This window comes from Anabrus simplex, chromosome 3 (genome assembly GCF_040414725.1).
Source record: "Anabrus simplex isolate iqAnaSimp1 chromosome 3, ASM4041472v1, whole genome shotgun sequence".
In the NCBI taxonomy this organism is placed as follows: domain Eukaryota; kingdom Metazoa; phylum Arthropoda; class Insecta; order Orthoptera; family Tettigoniidae; genus Anabrus; species Anabrus simplex.
Window position 1 is genome coordinate 452,408,795 of NC_090267.1, and position 17,205 is coordinate 452,425,999.

General features: G+C 43.3%; 1 protein-coding gene across 1 annotated transcript in view; it reads right to left on the minus strand.

Moving 5' to 3' along the window:
* Window positions 1-5,713: 5,713 nt before the first annotated feature.
* Window positions 5,714-17,205, minus strand: part of LOC136866855 (dynein axonemal heavy chain 1-like) — a 197,192-nt gene continuing 185,700 nt past the window's right edge. Inside the window, exons 19-20 of the mRNA XM_068226866.1 lie at window positions 5,832-5,923; window positions 5,714-5,782 (exon numbers count right to left, since the gene is read on the minus strand). Coding sequence (XP_068082967.1) covers window positions 5,714-5,782; window positions 5,832-5,923 — 161 coding nt within the window. The remainder of the gene's footprint in view (window positions 5,783-5,831; window positions 5,924-17,205) is intronic.

Consider the following 17,205-nt stretch of genomic DNA (forward strand, 5'->3'; position numbering starts at 1 on the left):
AACTTAAGAGTGGATCTTGTTACAAGTAGGCCCCCCTTTGAAAGTGCATAAAACAGTATTTGATAACTCATTCTCCATTTTTATGTATGTCGTGAGTGGTCGTCGAACCCAAGACTCGGAGCCTACAAGAGTCGCGCCTGAGTGCCTGCAGTCAGCTTTACAAGGATCGTCCCGAAATTCAACTGAGAAAACAGCAGTTCGAGTCATGGATCGTCGTATGAAGAAGAACCAAGGACTACTAGGAACAAGAATATTCATCATGTTCGTGTAAAGATCTAAGATGTACCCTAGATGACAGCAAGCCTTACTCACCAAGTGTTAAGTACATACTTTTATATACCCTAAACACGACAGATGCATGCTAGTAATAATAATATTTGTAAATATTATAATGTCATAATTAAATATTAAATATGTAGGGAACATTATGCGCGTATGACTGGGAAAGATTTATTACTATTAGTTAGGATCATCAAGTGATTTTTAAGATAATCATCGATATTTAACAAAAATTCATTTGCATAAATTATTATATAGACTTCAAAGTTCTTAGCTTATATGAACTATCTTTGGGAAGAACGGCAAGTTAGCTAGATTTATATTTCTTCGTCTGGTAAAGATCTTCAGAGTAGTTTGGATATAAATGATACGTTTGAGATTCGGGTATTTGTAATCCCGGATAATATTAGATAATCATTGGAGTTGAATCAAACCGAGGTGTAATTAACTTATAATTATATATGAAATTGTGAGAATAAAATAACCTGAAATAATGGGGTTTTCTCTGTGAATTAAATGAACGGATTGAGATATGATGCCAAGACATGGGAGGGCGAAGCTGTAACATGTTTTGTTATTGGAGTGATAAGAAAGAATAAATAATTATAGCTGTTGTGAGATATTAAATTGGGCTGAATATATAGCCAGATGACGAGTAATAAGAAATAATGGCTTTCAAGTGAATGCATACTTGACAATAAGCCGAGATGATATGTAAGGAAAATGAAAGGAAGGGGTGACGGACGATTTATGGTATCCACAACCCAGGATTAGTCACAGCTGTTATTGTGATTGACAGGTATATGCTGGTCGACCGTAGGCCGAGCAAACTTTGCAGTCTCCAGCAAAACGATGTTAGTGGGCCAAGCTCTTTTCATTCACCAAAGTAGTCTCAATACTATTCTAATTATACGTTGCGAGTAACACGGATAATTTCCGGATTTTTGTGAAGGATAAATCCCTTCTCATGCTAAGCATTAATTTAGCCTCTGATTGGAGTCCAAAAATGTTCACCTTGGAAGCCGAAGTCTGTTGGTTCGAATGATGCTGGAGCGAAGATTTAACCAGATATTATGGCTTGGTTAAGCCATATCTTCAAGATGTGTTGTGTAAATATATTTGATGTGTTTATATATATGTTTCTGTGTGTTTTATTATTTTCCAAAGTGATATGGTGATGGGTTTGATTCCAGCTTTGACTGATTTTCTTTAAATATATAATATGTTAGGTAAACCCAGGATACGCACATATATGTTCAGCGTGTATGTTCATCGTAAGTGTTCAATGTAAATATACATTTGTCGTGGTCAAATGGATCACGTGTTCGATACTCGGCAATGCAATCTCGTGTGTATAACAGATGTGCTTATATTGTGTTAAATTTTTTTTTCTCTCTATCCAAATCATGACTAACAAATAAAGGATACCTAGTTCTTAACCAGGAGGCTCGAGTTCGATCCCCGGTACCGGAACCATATTTAATATCCATTTGTGACGAGAGTTTAATAAATAAAGGATACCATTCAATATCCATTTTTATAAAAATAAATAAACTCATTTATCAGTGTATGTTGATCGAGTTAATTGATGTACGCCAAGAATTAATATGCCAAGACAATTTCAAGAAAAGAAGGCATATAATGTATTTAATTGTGTCAGTTTAATTGTTTCTTTCTCACATGTTGAGATAGAATATTATTTGTGTGGTTCACATCAGTATAAATAAAATGTTTAGAATATCTACTTGAACAGAGATTCTTCTCATTTAACAAATATTAGCATATTCCTCTCATATTATAGAATCCTACTTTCATTATTTTAGATAGTACCTATTTTATTTCTTTATCGAACATTCCATTACCCATATTGCTCTACGAATTCAGCCGGTGATCTTATGAAAGTAGGGAGGATGAGACTTCAAGCCTGGTAAGTGACTTCTGGCGGTTCTCATCCAAATGTTCCATTTGTACATCTGTTTGTGAAACCAAGTTAAATGATATTGCCCTAATTATACCCAGAGTAAGCCTCATTTGTTGCCCAACTAACGGGGCCAGTTTCATTTTGTCGCCTGTTGTGTTCAGAGCTGGTTCATACTTAATTTGGTGCGACGATTAAAGCCCTAACGGTTGCAATACATAACAGAAAACATCCGTTCATAACAGCATGATAATAATGCTCTCACATCACAAACTCAGTCTTATGTGAGGAAACCCCTTGTGGGTGGGGCAGTAGAATAACACCCACTGTATTCCCTGCCTGTCGGAAGAGGTGACTACAAGGGGATTCAGGGGCTCTAAACTTGGGAGTGTGGGTCGGCGACCACGGGGCCCTCAGCTGAGTCCTGGCATTGCTTTCACTTACTTGTGCCAGGTTCCTCACTTTTATCTATCCTGTCCGACCTCCCTTGGTCAACTCTTACTCTTTACGGCATTACGTATGGAGGCCTAGGGAGTCTTTCATTTTCACGCGCTTAGTGGCCCTTGTCTATCTTTGGCCAATACCTTCATTCTTCGAAGTGTCGAACCCCTTCCATTTTTCTCTCTGATGATGATGGTTACCCAGTTGTACTTCCTCTTAAAACAATAATCACCACCACCTTATGAGAGGAATATGCAATGGTGGTTGGAGTCGACTGCGTTGTTTCACCATCGCTGCATCCTTATCAAATTTCATCTTTCCGCCAGTAATTCGTATTTGTGTGTTGCTTAACCAATGTCTGCCAAACGAACCTTTATAGTAGAGATGGTCAAAGTGACACTGTTGACAGTTTAGAAACATTCGATACGGCACAGCGAATTGCTTCAAAGCAGTGTGTCGGCACAAGGCGCACTTCCGTCTCAGACTGCAAGGAAAACAGTGTTCCTATATGTACAGCCCTTCGCGAATATACATAATATTATCCGTATCCGCTCCGCATCCACACTTCATTCACCCGCACCCGCATCAGCGAGTGGTTATCCGCATCCGCGAATGGCTATCCGTTGATATTGTAAATATTTAACTGCAGTATATTACACCCAAGATATTGAAACGGATAGATCTGTTAACATAATACAATAGGCCCGATACCTGGCACCAGAACCTCTGCAGTCACAGGTTTACGAGGGATTTTCCTCAAGCGACAACTACCGACGTATTGACCTTTGTTCCTTCTTTCCATTAACTGCGGGTAGGAGCCAGTTAGGCTTAGGTCAGATTCATGGCTTTATGGTGTCAAGGCTCTTTATATATCGCCATGCACCCATGCCAATGTCAAGGATCGCCTAACCACAAGTAAAAATAAAGAGCATATCTGAGTGAAAAATCAATAAACTTCATTATTTAGAAATTATCCGCACTGCCATACAGTCTCCATTCGCCAAGACACTATATAATTTCGTGTGGCTATTTCTAGCCGAGTGCAGCCCTTTAAGGCAGACCCTCCGATGAGGGTGGGCGGCATCTGCCATTTGTAGGTAACTGCGTGTTATTGTGGTAGAGGATAGTGTTATGTGTGGTGTGTGAGTTGCAGGGATGTTGGGAACAGCACAAACACCCAGCCCCCGGCCCATTGGAATTAACCAATTAAGGTTAAAATCCCCGACCCGGCCGGGAATCGAACCCGGGACCCTCTGAACCGAAGGCCAGTACGCTGACCATTCAGCCAACGAGTCGGACGCCAAGACGCTAACTTAGCGTATATCCGCGGAATAATTCTGTGGATATCCGCATCCGTCTAGGGCTCTACCTATACGCAGTACCTGGACATGGTTTCTTGATGGCGTGGTGAAGCAGTGTGTTGAAACACGGCGCACTACCGTCTCGGACGGGAAAAGCAGCAGTGTTTCGCGATGGCGTGGTGAAACATCAATCATGGCTAACTTCCCTTCACTGGGTAAACTGTTCGTCGTTCTGATAACAATAAAATATGAGGTCCATAAAATATTTAATGAGCAAATGTACAAAATACAGCATGATAAATAGATGATGTACAGTATAATGGTACTAGTATACAGCAATAAACTGCGTTTGCTTCTGCACTAAGCGCGTATAATGATACTAAAAGGAGTCAGTAAATGCAGAGTGCGTCTCGGCCAATAAGTGATCACGGTTGGTCCGTGGTCCAACAGCTCTGCACTCTGACCGGCCAACCGGGCAGAGGAGGGAGTGGCCACAGCTCTACCGTGGCTCTACGCCTCTGCATTCGGGAGACGGGACAGGGCTGTCCTGAGAATGGTTTTTCGTGGTTTTCCATTCTCCTGCACTAAGGCGAATGGCGGGACAGTTCCTAGTATAGACCACGGCCGCCAACCCCCTCACCCTCTCCGAGCATCTCCCCTTCACCGTAACAAATCTCCCGGCCTGAGAGTCGACGTCACCGTCTAAGAGGCCCACCTCCCACTTCAGGGAAGGAATGAAAACATTTTTAGTAGTAGTACTAAAAGGAATCAGTTTTACCGTTAAAAGTACACTAAAATACTAACTAATTTGAATAATTATAAAATGATTAGTGGGATTTAAGAAGAGCTCAAAATAGGTATTCTGTGTACAACAGGGCCTCTCAAACGCCCAAAATCTCACGCGTGCAAACAGCGCCGCAGAGTTCCTGTGCACAGTGCATCGGTCCCGCTCGGCTAGGACCAACGCTTCTCTCTGGGCTACTCGGCTAAGCTCGGCTCGGATTTGGAGGACTACGGAGCAAGTGAGAAAGAGGGAGACAGGGGGAGCAAGCGAGACAGGCGTGCGGAAAGACAGAGACAGCGCTATTGTTCTAAATCGAGGAGTGGGGGACTGCACTCTGGTCAACCAAGCGAAGTCGTATTTTGCACCGTGCACAGTGCATGCACCAGGCACATGCACCCTGAGAGGCCCTGGTGTACAATAACAAACTTCACGTAATCCAGTTACAAAAGCATGTCTAGTAAAATAGTAGTCTAAGTAAGTGAACTAACTTGAATATTATAAAATAGTCATGAAATCTAAGAAGAGTCCGAAATCGGAACTGTACTGTACATTAATAAGCAACCTAAACTAGTTAGGAAAGTATAGTAAAATAGTCAACAGACTAAATGAACTAATTTTAATGATTATAAAATGAGTAATTACATCTAAGAAGAGTCCAAGTTCGATAGTATATATACAGTAACAGACTTGACCTAATCCAGTTTGAAAATTTACTTAAAATTGAAATTTAGAAACATAATTTTCGAAACATTTTCACTTGGTAAACGGGAGCGTCTTTTTGTTATATAATTACCCTGCTTTGAGAACAATAATGTCCTTTTTCTGTGCAAAACAAATACCTTACATTGAGGAATACATCGTTCTTCCAGTAATTTGACTCGCAATTCGGAATATGAAGCGTCTGTTAACGAGTGTTGGCTCATCTTCAGGACAATGTCACGCGGAGTGTTTCTATTGAGGTGAGGGGATAAACAAAGAACTGTCACTGTTTCAAAGATTTGCTCTTACAAACCACCGATATAACTGGCATGTACGGAACGACTGGAGTTTCTGTTCACCCTACACGACACAAAACAAGATTGCCATTATACATTGGTTATAAACTTACCTTGGTCTTGCCCGAACCTGTTGGTCCCACCAGCATTAGCCCATGGCGTACAACAGTCGTCTCGTACAGCTGGATTACTTTCCTCACGAACTCTAGAAAGAAAAAAACGTCGATTCAAACATTTACTGATAATTTCATTATAAATAATTTATAAGTAAACTACAATATTAGAGTTCCTTGAAAGAAACACATTTCGACTTTTCGGAGTATAGGAATGCCAATCAGAAGATCTATTAACAATCAGACTTCTTGCTCTCTAGGCAATAATATGCAGTACGACTTGTATCGTCCAGATCTTGTCAGGAGTTGTTAGGTATAATTTGCATTACGTTGCGTAAATTGATAATATCTGCTGATAATGGGGGGTACATTGAGTGCATCAAGGTTACAGAGTCAAAGCTTAACGATGAGAAAATGCGAATGCAAAGCCAAGTTATAAATCAGTGTGTGCCTAGAAACCAAACCACTGAGCCCAAAGTCACGCGCAATAGAATACACCAGCCAAGTCTTTCGTAGTGCACATATAGTATTCGCAAGCTCGACTACCAGACGACATAGGGAAATAAGGCGAAGCATATAATCAGAATAAATTCCAAGACATCAGCAGAATTAGCGCAGGGATTTTTTTCTGGACCTTTACCCAGAAAGTATACCGTGGTAAGTACATAAGAAAAAAAAAGGAGGCGAAGTAGGGATAGCAAAACAGCTCAAACAACAAGGTTCAAATCACAAGATGTACACTGACTGACAGAGCAAATGCAACACCAAGAAGGAGTGGTTCGAAAGGGATGAAAGTTGGGGAAAAAACAGAGACGGCACGGACGAATAATTGATGTTTATTTCAAACCGATATGCAGGTTACACAATGCGCACGGCATCGACTCAGTAGGATGTAGGACCACCGCGAGCGGCGATGCACGCAGAAACACGTCGAGGTACAGAGGGATGGTTCTCCATTCTCTGTCAACCATTTGCCACAGTTGGTCGTCCGTACGAGGCTGGGGCAGAGTTTGCAGACGGCGTCCAATGAGATCCCACACGTGTTCGATTGGTGAGAGATCCGGAGAGTACGCTGGCCACGGAAGCATCTGTACACCTCGTAGAGCTTGTTGGGAGATGCGAGCAGTGTGTGGGCGGGCATTATCCTGCTGAAACAGAGCATTGGGCAGCCCCTGAAGGTACGGGAGTGCCACCGGCCGCAGCACATGCTGCACGTTGCGGTGGGCATTTAACGTGCCTTGAATACGCACTAGAGGTGACGTGGAATCATACGCAATAGCGCCCCAAACCATGATGCCGCGTTGTCTAGCGGTAGGGCGCTCCACAGTTACTGCCGGATTTGACCTTTCTCCACGCCGACGCCACACTCGTCTGCGGTGACTATCACTGACAGAACAGAAGCGTGACTCATCGGAGAACACGACGTTCCGCCATTCCCTCATCCAAGTCGCTCTAACCCGGCACCATGCCAGGCGTGCACGTCTATGCTGTGGAGTCAATGGTAGTCTTCTGAGCGGACGCCGGGAGTGCAGGCCTCCTTCAACCAATCGACGGAAAATTGCTCTGGTCGATATTGGAACAGCCAGGGTGTCTTGCACATGCTGAAGAATGGCGGTTGACGTGGCGTGCGGGGCTGCCACCGCTTGGCGGCGGATGCGCCGATCCTCGCGTGCTGACGTCACTCGGGCTGCGCCTGGACCCCTCGCACGTGCCACATGTCCCTGCGCCAACCATCTTCGCCACAGGCGCTGCACCGTGGACACATCCCTATGGGTATCGGCTGCGATTTGACGAAGCGACCAACCTGCCCTTCTCAGCCCGATCACCATACCCCTCGTACAGTCGTCTGTCTGCTGGAAATGCCTCCGTTGACGGCGGCCTGGCATTCTTAGCTATACACGTGTCCTGTGGCACACGACAACACGTTCTACAATGACTGTCGGCTGAGAAATCACGGTACGAAGTGGGCCATTCGCCAACGCCGTGTCCCATTTATCGTTCGCTACGTGCGCAGCACAGCGGCGCATTTCACAGCGGCGCATTTCACATCATGAGCATACCTCAGTGACGTCAGTCTACCCTGCAATTGGCATAAAGTTCTGACCACTCCTTCTTGGTGTTGCATTTGCTCTGTCAGTCAGTGTATTAACAAAACCACCAAAAGGATACAATTTTAACAATCAAGAAATTCTGATAATTATTGAGATCAAATTACAGTAATTGCTCTATTTTCAAGCATAAGCTAAAATTCAAAAGGTTACAATGGGACTCATTAAGGGAAAAGTTGATTTGAGATCGTGACTCGAATTTTCAAGATACTATGACAATACAAAGAAAAATTCAACAGGGACGATCATGAGACCGTGACTAGACCTAGGTATATCCCTATAACTAGAAATAACACGTACACCTGGCGAAACATTATGGAATAATAAGTAGGTTCGACTGGAAATAGAATATCTTATCGACAATAGAGAAGGGATCTAACAGCAATGTTTACACGTTAAAAGAGAAAAAGCACCATAATTACACACAATATGCGAAACAGTTAACAATGCGTAAAGGCCACTATTACAATTAAGAACCACGTAAAATTTGTGAAATAGGAAGGAGGCCAGAGGAACAGAAAATATAGGTAAGGACAGGGAATGGGAAGCAGTGTTGAAGGGAATGGCGAGGGTGAGAGAGGGTAAAAATCAGGCTGCTATATCTATTTCAATGATTTTGATATCACACGCACATAGGATGTACACAAAGTTCCGTATCAATGAGAAAAGTTCGCCCAAGCTCAAGTCCTTTGCACAAGATTATGACCAAATCTGAAGGATTGTTGTTTAAACAAACATGACGTGCCCAGAATGGGGCAAATCTCGAAAAATATGTGAGTTAAGGCCTGAGGGGCCAAGAAGTGAAGAAAATCCAAAGTATCAGAATATCAATTACAAGTCTGCTCACTCTGCACTGAGATGAAATGATGTCACGTAGAACGAAAATTATTTAAAATCGCTACGGGCCAGCCGTGCGAAAGAGTTCCTGCTCCCACCGCTTACATACACAGAGAATGCCTGACCGATGATAGTGGCGACTTTTATACCGGAGCGAAGCGTAGTCGAGAACATAAGAGAAACAGGTGACGTAATCGAGTGCAGGCGAGAGAGGCGAAACAGCAAGCAGTTGCTGGTGAGGCGAGTGAGCAGACAGAGCACAGTAAGTCCAGTTGGAATGTTTACGGCAGCACGGCGGCGAAGTAGGCAGAAGGTAAGATGAAAGATGAACATAGTAGCTGTGATTAGGGAGCACGTAACAAGTACATCAGGTAGAATAAAAAAATGGCGTATGGCTTTCAGTGCCGGGAGTGCCCAAGGACAAGTTCGATTCACCGGATGCAGGTCTTTTGATTTGACGCTCGTAGGCGACCTGCGCGTCGTGATGAGGATGAAATGACGATGAAAACAACACATACACCCAGCCCCCGTGCCAGCGAAATTAACCAATTATGGTTAATATTCCCTACCCTTTCGGGAATCGAACCCGAAACCCCTTTGACCAAAGGCCAGCACGCTAACTATTTAGCCATGGAGCCGGGCATGTAGAATAATCGAACAGGTTACGGTCGTACTCTAAAGATTACTTTATATAAATTTTCGCGAAGGTACTGCTGTAGTACGTTGTGTGACATAATTCAATAAGTCCGTTGTATTCTGCTAGTGATAGCGGTTTTAGTTATAGTAATCACTGTAAACTTCAGATACCGTAACACTGTCAGGAGTGGAAGAGAACAGTCCTTAAAGAAGAGCGATGGTTTCCGAAAGATAACAAAAGAAGTCACACAAAATTAACTTAAAGGAATTCCATACTCACATCGAACGCTGTGATCGCTGCATATTTGCTGGTGATGGCGGTTAGTCACTACTGATCTGCACTTAGGCAGTCACCCAGGTGGGAGATACCCTATCTGTTGTTTTCCTAGTCTTTTCTTAAATGATCGCAAAGAAATTGGAAATTTATTGAACATCTCCCTTGGTAAGTTACTCCAATCCCTCACTCCCCTTCCTATAAACGAATATTTGCCCAAATTTGTCCTCTTGAATTCCAACTTTATCTTCATATTGTGATGTTTCCTACTTTTAAAGAGACCACTCAAACTTATTCGTCTACTGATGTCATTCCACGCCATCTCTCCACTGACAGCTCGGAGCATACCATTTCCTCGAGCAGCTCGTCTCCTTTCTCCCAAGTCTTCCCAGCCCAAAACTTTGCAACATTTTTGTAATGCTATTCTTTTGTCGGAAATCACTCAGAACAAATCGAGCTGCTTTTCTTTGGATTTTTTCCAGTCCCTGAATCAAGTAACCCTGGTGAGGGTCCCATACCTGGAACTATACTCTAGTTGCGGTCTTACCAGAGACATATATGCTCTCTCCTTTACTTCCTTACTACAGCCCCCAAATATCCTCATAACCATGTGCAGAGATCTGTACCCTTTATTTACAATCCCATTTATGTGATTACCACCTAGGTACTTACATCGATCCCCAACAGGAACTTTCACCCCATCAACGCAGTAATTAAAACTGAGAGGACTTTTCCTATTTGTGAAACGCACAACCTGACTTTTAACCCCGTTTATCATCATACCATTGCCTACTGTTCATTTCACAACATTGTCGAACATTTTTCAGTTGCTCGCACTCTTGTAACTTATTTATTACTCTATATAGAATAACATCATCCGCAAAAAGCCTTATCTCTGATTCCACTTCTTTACTCATGTAATTTATAAAGGAAGAATACTAAATATGGAATTCCTTTTTATTTTCATAAAAATGACTAACTCCTTTTTGACATTTTTAAATTTAAACGCTTGTCATGTTGCTACAATCTGTCTAATTTTACAGCTACTTCTTTCAGTTTGTTTAACACTTGATATTTGTCTAAATTATATAATGGACTCACCTCATCACCGACATTTACGGCAATTGGAAATATGCAGCACGCACATAACCTCCATCCTCTCAGCTACTGCAATGGACTCACCTCATCGCCGTCGTTTACGGTAATTGGAAATACGCCGCATTTCTCTCAGCGAGTCATCTCATCGCCGATATCTACTGGAAATGGATATACCCCGCACGTATACAACCTCCATCGAAAATGAAAACCTACAACCTGTTTTCCAGTCATTGACCGGGTCAGGGATGTAATGAATGAATCTTATATAGGCTATTAGTACGATGGGGTCGCCACTCCCAAAGTGATTTATTAATGACTGAATGGAGAGTGTTGCTGGAATGAAAGATGACAGGGAAAACCGGAGTACCCGGAGAAAAACCTGTCCCGCCTCCGCTTTGTCCAGCACAAATCTCACATGGAGTGACCGGGATTTGAACCACGGTATCCAGCGGTGAGAGGCCGACGCGCTGCCGTCTGAGCCACGGAGGCACAACGTCCATCATCTCTGCTATTCTGGTCCGCTATGTCTTGTCAACTAACTGCCTTCTAGTCAGCTGATACTCCTGATGACGTCACGCTGTACTGTTGTGCCTACTGGCGCGGCTTCCCTCATATCCAACTGACACGGGGGCATTCCCTACTCGTCACCACCGATTTCACTCAAATTTATAGAACATGCAGGGCTTGGCTAGAAATGAAAGTACCCGAAGTGGGAACTCCAGATGGCCAAGTGAATAGAAAATAAAAATAAAAATGTTGACGCGGCTCTCGCACCGTATAAGCCACTCACGTTAGCGCGCTCGCCGAGCAGTTGTTGGCATAGCGGTAAGAGCTCGGACTGGTAATTCGATGGTCGTGGGTACTACTCCCCGTGGGGAGACTGTTTTCTCTGTCAACTTTTATGTTATTCATTTTTCAATTACGCAAATAAATGAATAATTAATTTTATTTACTTATTTGAGAGGGCCGTGAGCCCTAACTTCGCCACAAATGTAAGTCGGGAATAAATAAATAAATAAATAAATAAATAAATACGCAAAAGAAGCCGCCTCTGTGGTGTAGTGGTTAGCGTGATTAGCTGCCACCCCCGGAGGTCCGGGTTCGATTCCCGGCTCTGCCACGAAATTTGAAAAGTGGTACGAGGGCTGGAACGGGGTCCACTCAGCCTCGGGAGGTCAACTGAGTAGAGGCGGGTTCGATTCCCACCTCAGCCATCCTCGAAGTGGTTTTCCGTGGTTTCCCACTTCACCTCCAGGCAAACGCCGGGATGGTACCTATCTTAAGGCCACGGCCGCTTCCTTCCCTCATCCTTGCCTATCCCTTCCAATCTTCCCATCCCCCTACTAGGCCCCTGTTCACTATAGCAGGTGAGGCCGCCTGGGCGAGGTACTGGTCATACTCCCCAGTTGTGTCCCCCGACCAAGAGTCTGAAGCTCCAGGACACTGCCCTTGAGGCGGTAGAGGTGGGATCCCTCGCTCAGTCCGAGGGAAAAGCCGAACCTGGAGGGTAAACAGATGATGATGATGATGATGAATACGCAAAAGACCGGGCGAGTTGGCCGTGCGCGTAGAGGCGTGCGGCTGTGAGCTTGCATCCGGGAGATAGGTTCAAATCCCACTATCGGCAGCCCTGAAGATGGTTTTCCGTGGTTTCCCATTTTCACACCAGGCAAATGCTGGGGCTGTACCTTAATTAAGGCCACGGACGCTTCCTTCCAACTCCTAGGCCTTTCCCATCCCATCGTCGCCATAAGACCTATCTGTGTCGGTGCGACGTAAAGCCCCTAGCAAAAAAATACGCAAAAGGCATAGAAAAGGTAAAAAAATTGGGATTTCATTGTCTACCTGCGCCAAGAATATATTGTTTGTGAACAGCCGCCAGGAGCAACCTTCACTTGTCAGCTATGAAATGTGAAATGTCGTATGGCTTTTAGTGCCGGGATATCCCAGGCGGGTTCGGCTCGCCAAGTACAGGTCTTTCTATTTGACTCCCGTAGGCGACCTGCGCGTCGTGATGAGAATAAAATGATGATGAAGACAACACATACACCCAGCCCCCGTGCCATTGGAATTAACCAATTAAGGTTAAAATTCCCGACCTGGCCGGGAATCGAACCCAGGACCCTCTGAAGCGAAGGGCAGTACGCTGACCGTTCAGCCAACGAGTCGGACACTTGTCAGGTGAAAACGAATCTTACAGCGAAATGACTATTCACATTTATGGCACAATCCCCGAGTAGGGGAGATAGCCAATAAAGGAGAAAAAAGAAGAATTTCTGTTTGAACACGTCGGGAAAGTTCGCAACTCCAAATTTTCTACAGTTGTGCGCTTATAAATAAGTAAAATAAATTCAGTCCGCCATTCTGGAAGTGGTTTTCCGTGGTTTCCCACTTCTCCTCCAGGCAAATGCCGGGATGGTACCTAACTTAAGGCCACGGCCGCTTCCTTCCCTCTTCCTTGTTTATCCCTTCCAAACTTCCCATCCCCCCACAAGGCCCCTGTTCAGCATAGCAGTTGAGGCCGGCTGAGCGAGGTACCGATCATCCTCCCCAGTTGTATACCCCGACCCAGAGTCTGTAGCTCCAGGACACTGCCCTTGAGGCGGTAGAGGTGGGATCCCTCGCTGAGTACGAAGTAAAAACCGACCTTGGAGAGTAACAAAGAAAGAAAGAAAATAAATGAATAATATAAAAATTGAGAAAAATATTCTCCACACGGGGAGTCGAACCCACGACCACCGAAATACCAGTCCGAGCTCTTACCGCTACGCCAACAACCGCTCGGCGTACCCGCTAACGTAAGCGGGTTATACGGTGGGAGAGCCGCATCAACATTTTTATTTTTATTTTCTATACGCTTGGCCATCTAGAGTTCCCACTTTGGGTACTTTCATTTCTAGCTAAGCCCCGCATGTTCGATTAATATGAGCGAAATCGGTGCTGACGAGTAGGGAATGTCCCCTTGTGAGATGGACTTCAGCCTATGTTGAAGGTGGACGTGGAGTGTTACATTCGTTGTTATGGAGCTGTGCATATAGCTTTCCTTCCTTTTTATTTCATCATCATCATCTGTTTACCCTCCAGGTTCGGTTTTTCCCTCGGACTTAGCGAGGGATCCCACCTCTGCCGCCTCAAGGGCAGTGTCCTGGAGCTTCAGACTCTGGGTCGGGGGATACAACTGGGGAGTATGACCAGTACCTCGCCCAGGCGGCCTCACCTGCTATGCTGAACAGGGGCCTTGTGGAGGGATGGGAAGATTGGAAGGGATAGGCAAGGAAGAGGGAAGGAAGCGGCCGTGGCCTTAAGTTAGGTACCATCCCGGCATTCGCCTGGAGGAGAAGTGGGAAACCACGGAAAACCACTTCCAGAATGGCTGAGGTGGGAATCGAACCCACCTCTACTCAGTTGACCTCCCGAGGCTGAGTGGACCCCGTTCCAGCCCTCGTACCACTTTTCAAATTTCGTGGCAGAGCCGGGAATCGAACACGGGCCTCCGGGGGTTGCAGCTAATCACGCTAACCACTACACCACAGAGGCGGACACATTTTTATTTACCTTTCTAAATTTGGAACTTGAGCAGTTTTACTTCTCTAAATACTATAGGCGAGCATGCCATTTCCAATCAAGACTTTTATCTTTTTTCATCGGTCTACGGATGATAGCAAACTATGAACATGGTTTCATGTTTTCTGAGATGTGCGTGTTCGATTCCTATTGCCTTCCAAGTCCTCTTCAAGGTTATGCATGAACTGTGGTTCTGATCTACAGTATGTTGCACTATTCGAGGTTGAATGAGACCGTCACTGAACAGCCCTGTCGGATAATCGCAACTCTCGCTAGGCTAGTAAACGTTTCTAATATTGTCCTACATATCGGCTGACTATCTGTAGATGCAGTTTTCCATTAATGTCATTTTTCGTGTGTTTAATCAACGGACTTCATCTTTGAAGATCTCTTTTTAGTGTAACGTGTGTTTATCTATTTCTCCTTTTGCTTGATGTTTGTAATTCTGCAATATGTTGTATCTATTGGGTGGTTCATTAACTTATCATTAGGCAGGTATCTCTTTCCGTTTCCTCCCCTCCCATTCTATTCCCGTTTTCCCTCTTTCCTTCTTTCTTTCTTTCTTTCTTTCTTTCTTTCTTTCTTTCTTTCTTTCTTGTTTGCTTTTCGATTAAAATAAGTGCGATGGTTGGGAAAGAACAACATTTGTATAGTTCAGTAGATTGCTCAAAAGAAAATTGTAAATCTTGGTTTTGTTCTCTGTAAATAGAATTTTATTGTCAACAAACCGTTCACTCATTTTGTCGTGAGTTATAACATATGCTCAGTTTGTTTGTAGAACTGTTCTGTTACCATACTACTATGAAGGGTGGTTGGAGGCCGTGGAAATAATAATAGTAATATGCATTCCAAAGGTGACTCGAATTAAGAGCAGAGCAGTGGAAGCAATTAATACGAACACCAGAATTAAAATTTGCAATATACTGTATGTCAGATCAAATGAGGAGCATAACGGATTAGGTTTCGGGAACAGAATAGGCCAAGGCAAGAGAAAAGAACAGTGAAAGATACCGGCTATGGTTCTGAAGGAGAGAAAAACTACCTATGCATATTGCAAAAGTATGGCTCCTAATATGGAATACTATTCCATAATTGGAATCCCACAGTATCCCATATTAGGTACCCAGCCGCATTTAATTTCTATCTTACAAATTACACGTGTCATTTCATCGAATTTATTTGTCCACTACATAGTTTATATGGATAGTTCACCCTATACGCACAGCTAATAAGCGTTTTAAAAATACCTTGGTTTGTAAAGGACTGCAATTCTTACATTCCCAAAACTTCTTGGAGGTTGAAAATTACTTGGTCGACTGTCAGAGACAAAGAACGCAGCTCGAGTGACTTCCCTCAACTTGCCACCACTGAGCCCTTTCTTGTACATGCTTCTTCTACGTTTTCCATGCAGTGATGCCAATTTTAACTTAACAGATATTTGGGTATATCATATTACAAGCATATTGCATATTTGGTACTCTTCCAGTATATGTAAGAAAATTTAAAAGTTCAATAATACTGCCTTGGAGAATTCCCCTCTTAATTATTACAGCGTCAGATAAAGCTTCGCCTACTCTAATTCTCTCAGTTCTGTTTTCAAGAAATATAACCACCCATTCAATCACTCTTTTGTCTAGTACAATTGCACTCATTTTTGCCAGTAGTCTCCCATGATCCACCCTATCAAATGCCTTAGATAGGTCAATCGCAATACAGTCCATTTGACCTGAATCCAAGATATCTGCTACAGCTTGCTGGAATCCTACAAGCTGAGCTTCAGTGGAATAACCTCTCCCAAACCAGAACTGCCTTCTATCCAGCCAGTTATTAATTTCGCAAACATATCTAATATAATCAGAAAGAATGCTTTCCCAAACCCTCCATTCATTAGGTATAGCTCCTTCATACAACAATAATCAAATAAGTACTTCAGATATGGTACTATATCCCAAACCATTGTCTATAGAATATCCCCCGAAATCTTATCAATTCCAGCTGCTCTCCTAGATTTCAACTTTTGTATTTTGTATTTTATTGTAAATGTCGTTGTTATAATAGATAAATTTTAATACTTCTTTGGTATCAGTCACCTCCTGAATCTGGACATTATCCTTGTAACCAAAAATCTTTACATACTGCTGACTGAATACTTCAGCCTTTTGAAGATCCTCGCATACACACTCCCCTAGTTCATTAATGATTCCTGGAAAGTCCTTCTTGCAACCTGTTTCTGCCCTAAAGTACCTAAAGATACCTTTCCATTTTTCACTAAAATTTGTATGAATGCCAATTATCCTTGCCATCTTGTTATTCTTTGCTGACTTCTTTGCTAGATTAATTTCCTATTAAGTTCCTTTAATTTATCCTTATTGCTTTAAGAGGAAGTAAATCTGGGCAACCATCCTCTCTCAACACTTATCAAAGGAAAAATGTAAGAGGCTCGACCCTTCAACAAATGAGGGTACCGGAAAAAGAAAGGAAAGGGGCACGAAGGGCGTGAAAAAGGAAGAAGTTTAGGCCTCACAAAACCTAACACTGTCAAGGTAGTAAGAAAAAGAGTTGTAAGGAGAGGTCGGATAAGGAAGATGAAATCCTGACGTAAGTAAATATAAGCCGTGAGATTCAGATAGGAGCCCCGTAGACACCCACCTACTCTCTCAAGATGAAAGCTCCTGAGGTACTGCATCCCTTTTGTCCTCTACTGATCTAATGTAAGGTTAATTTATCAGATCGAGAGTCGCGGTCAGAATATTTGCCTGTGGTTTATTCCCCAGTTTTGTCCGTTATTATTTATACCCTACTTATTTTACGCCAGCCCGCAGTCTAGAAACATAAAAACTGTTTTTAGGAATTCCCC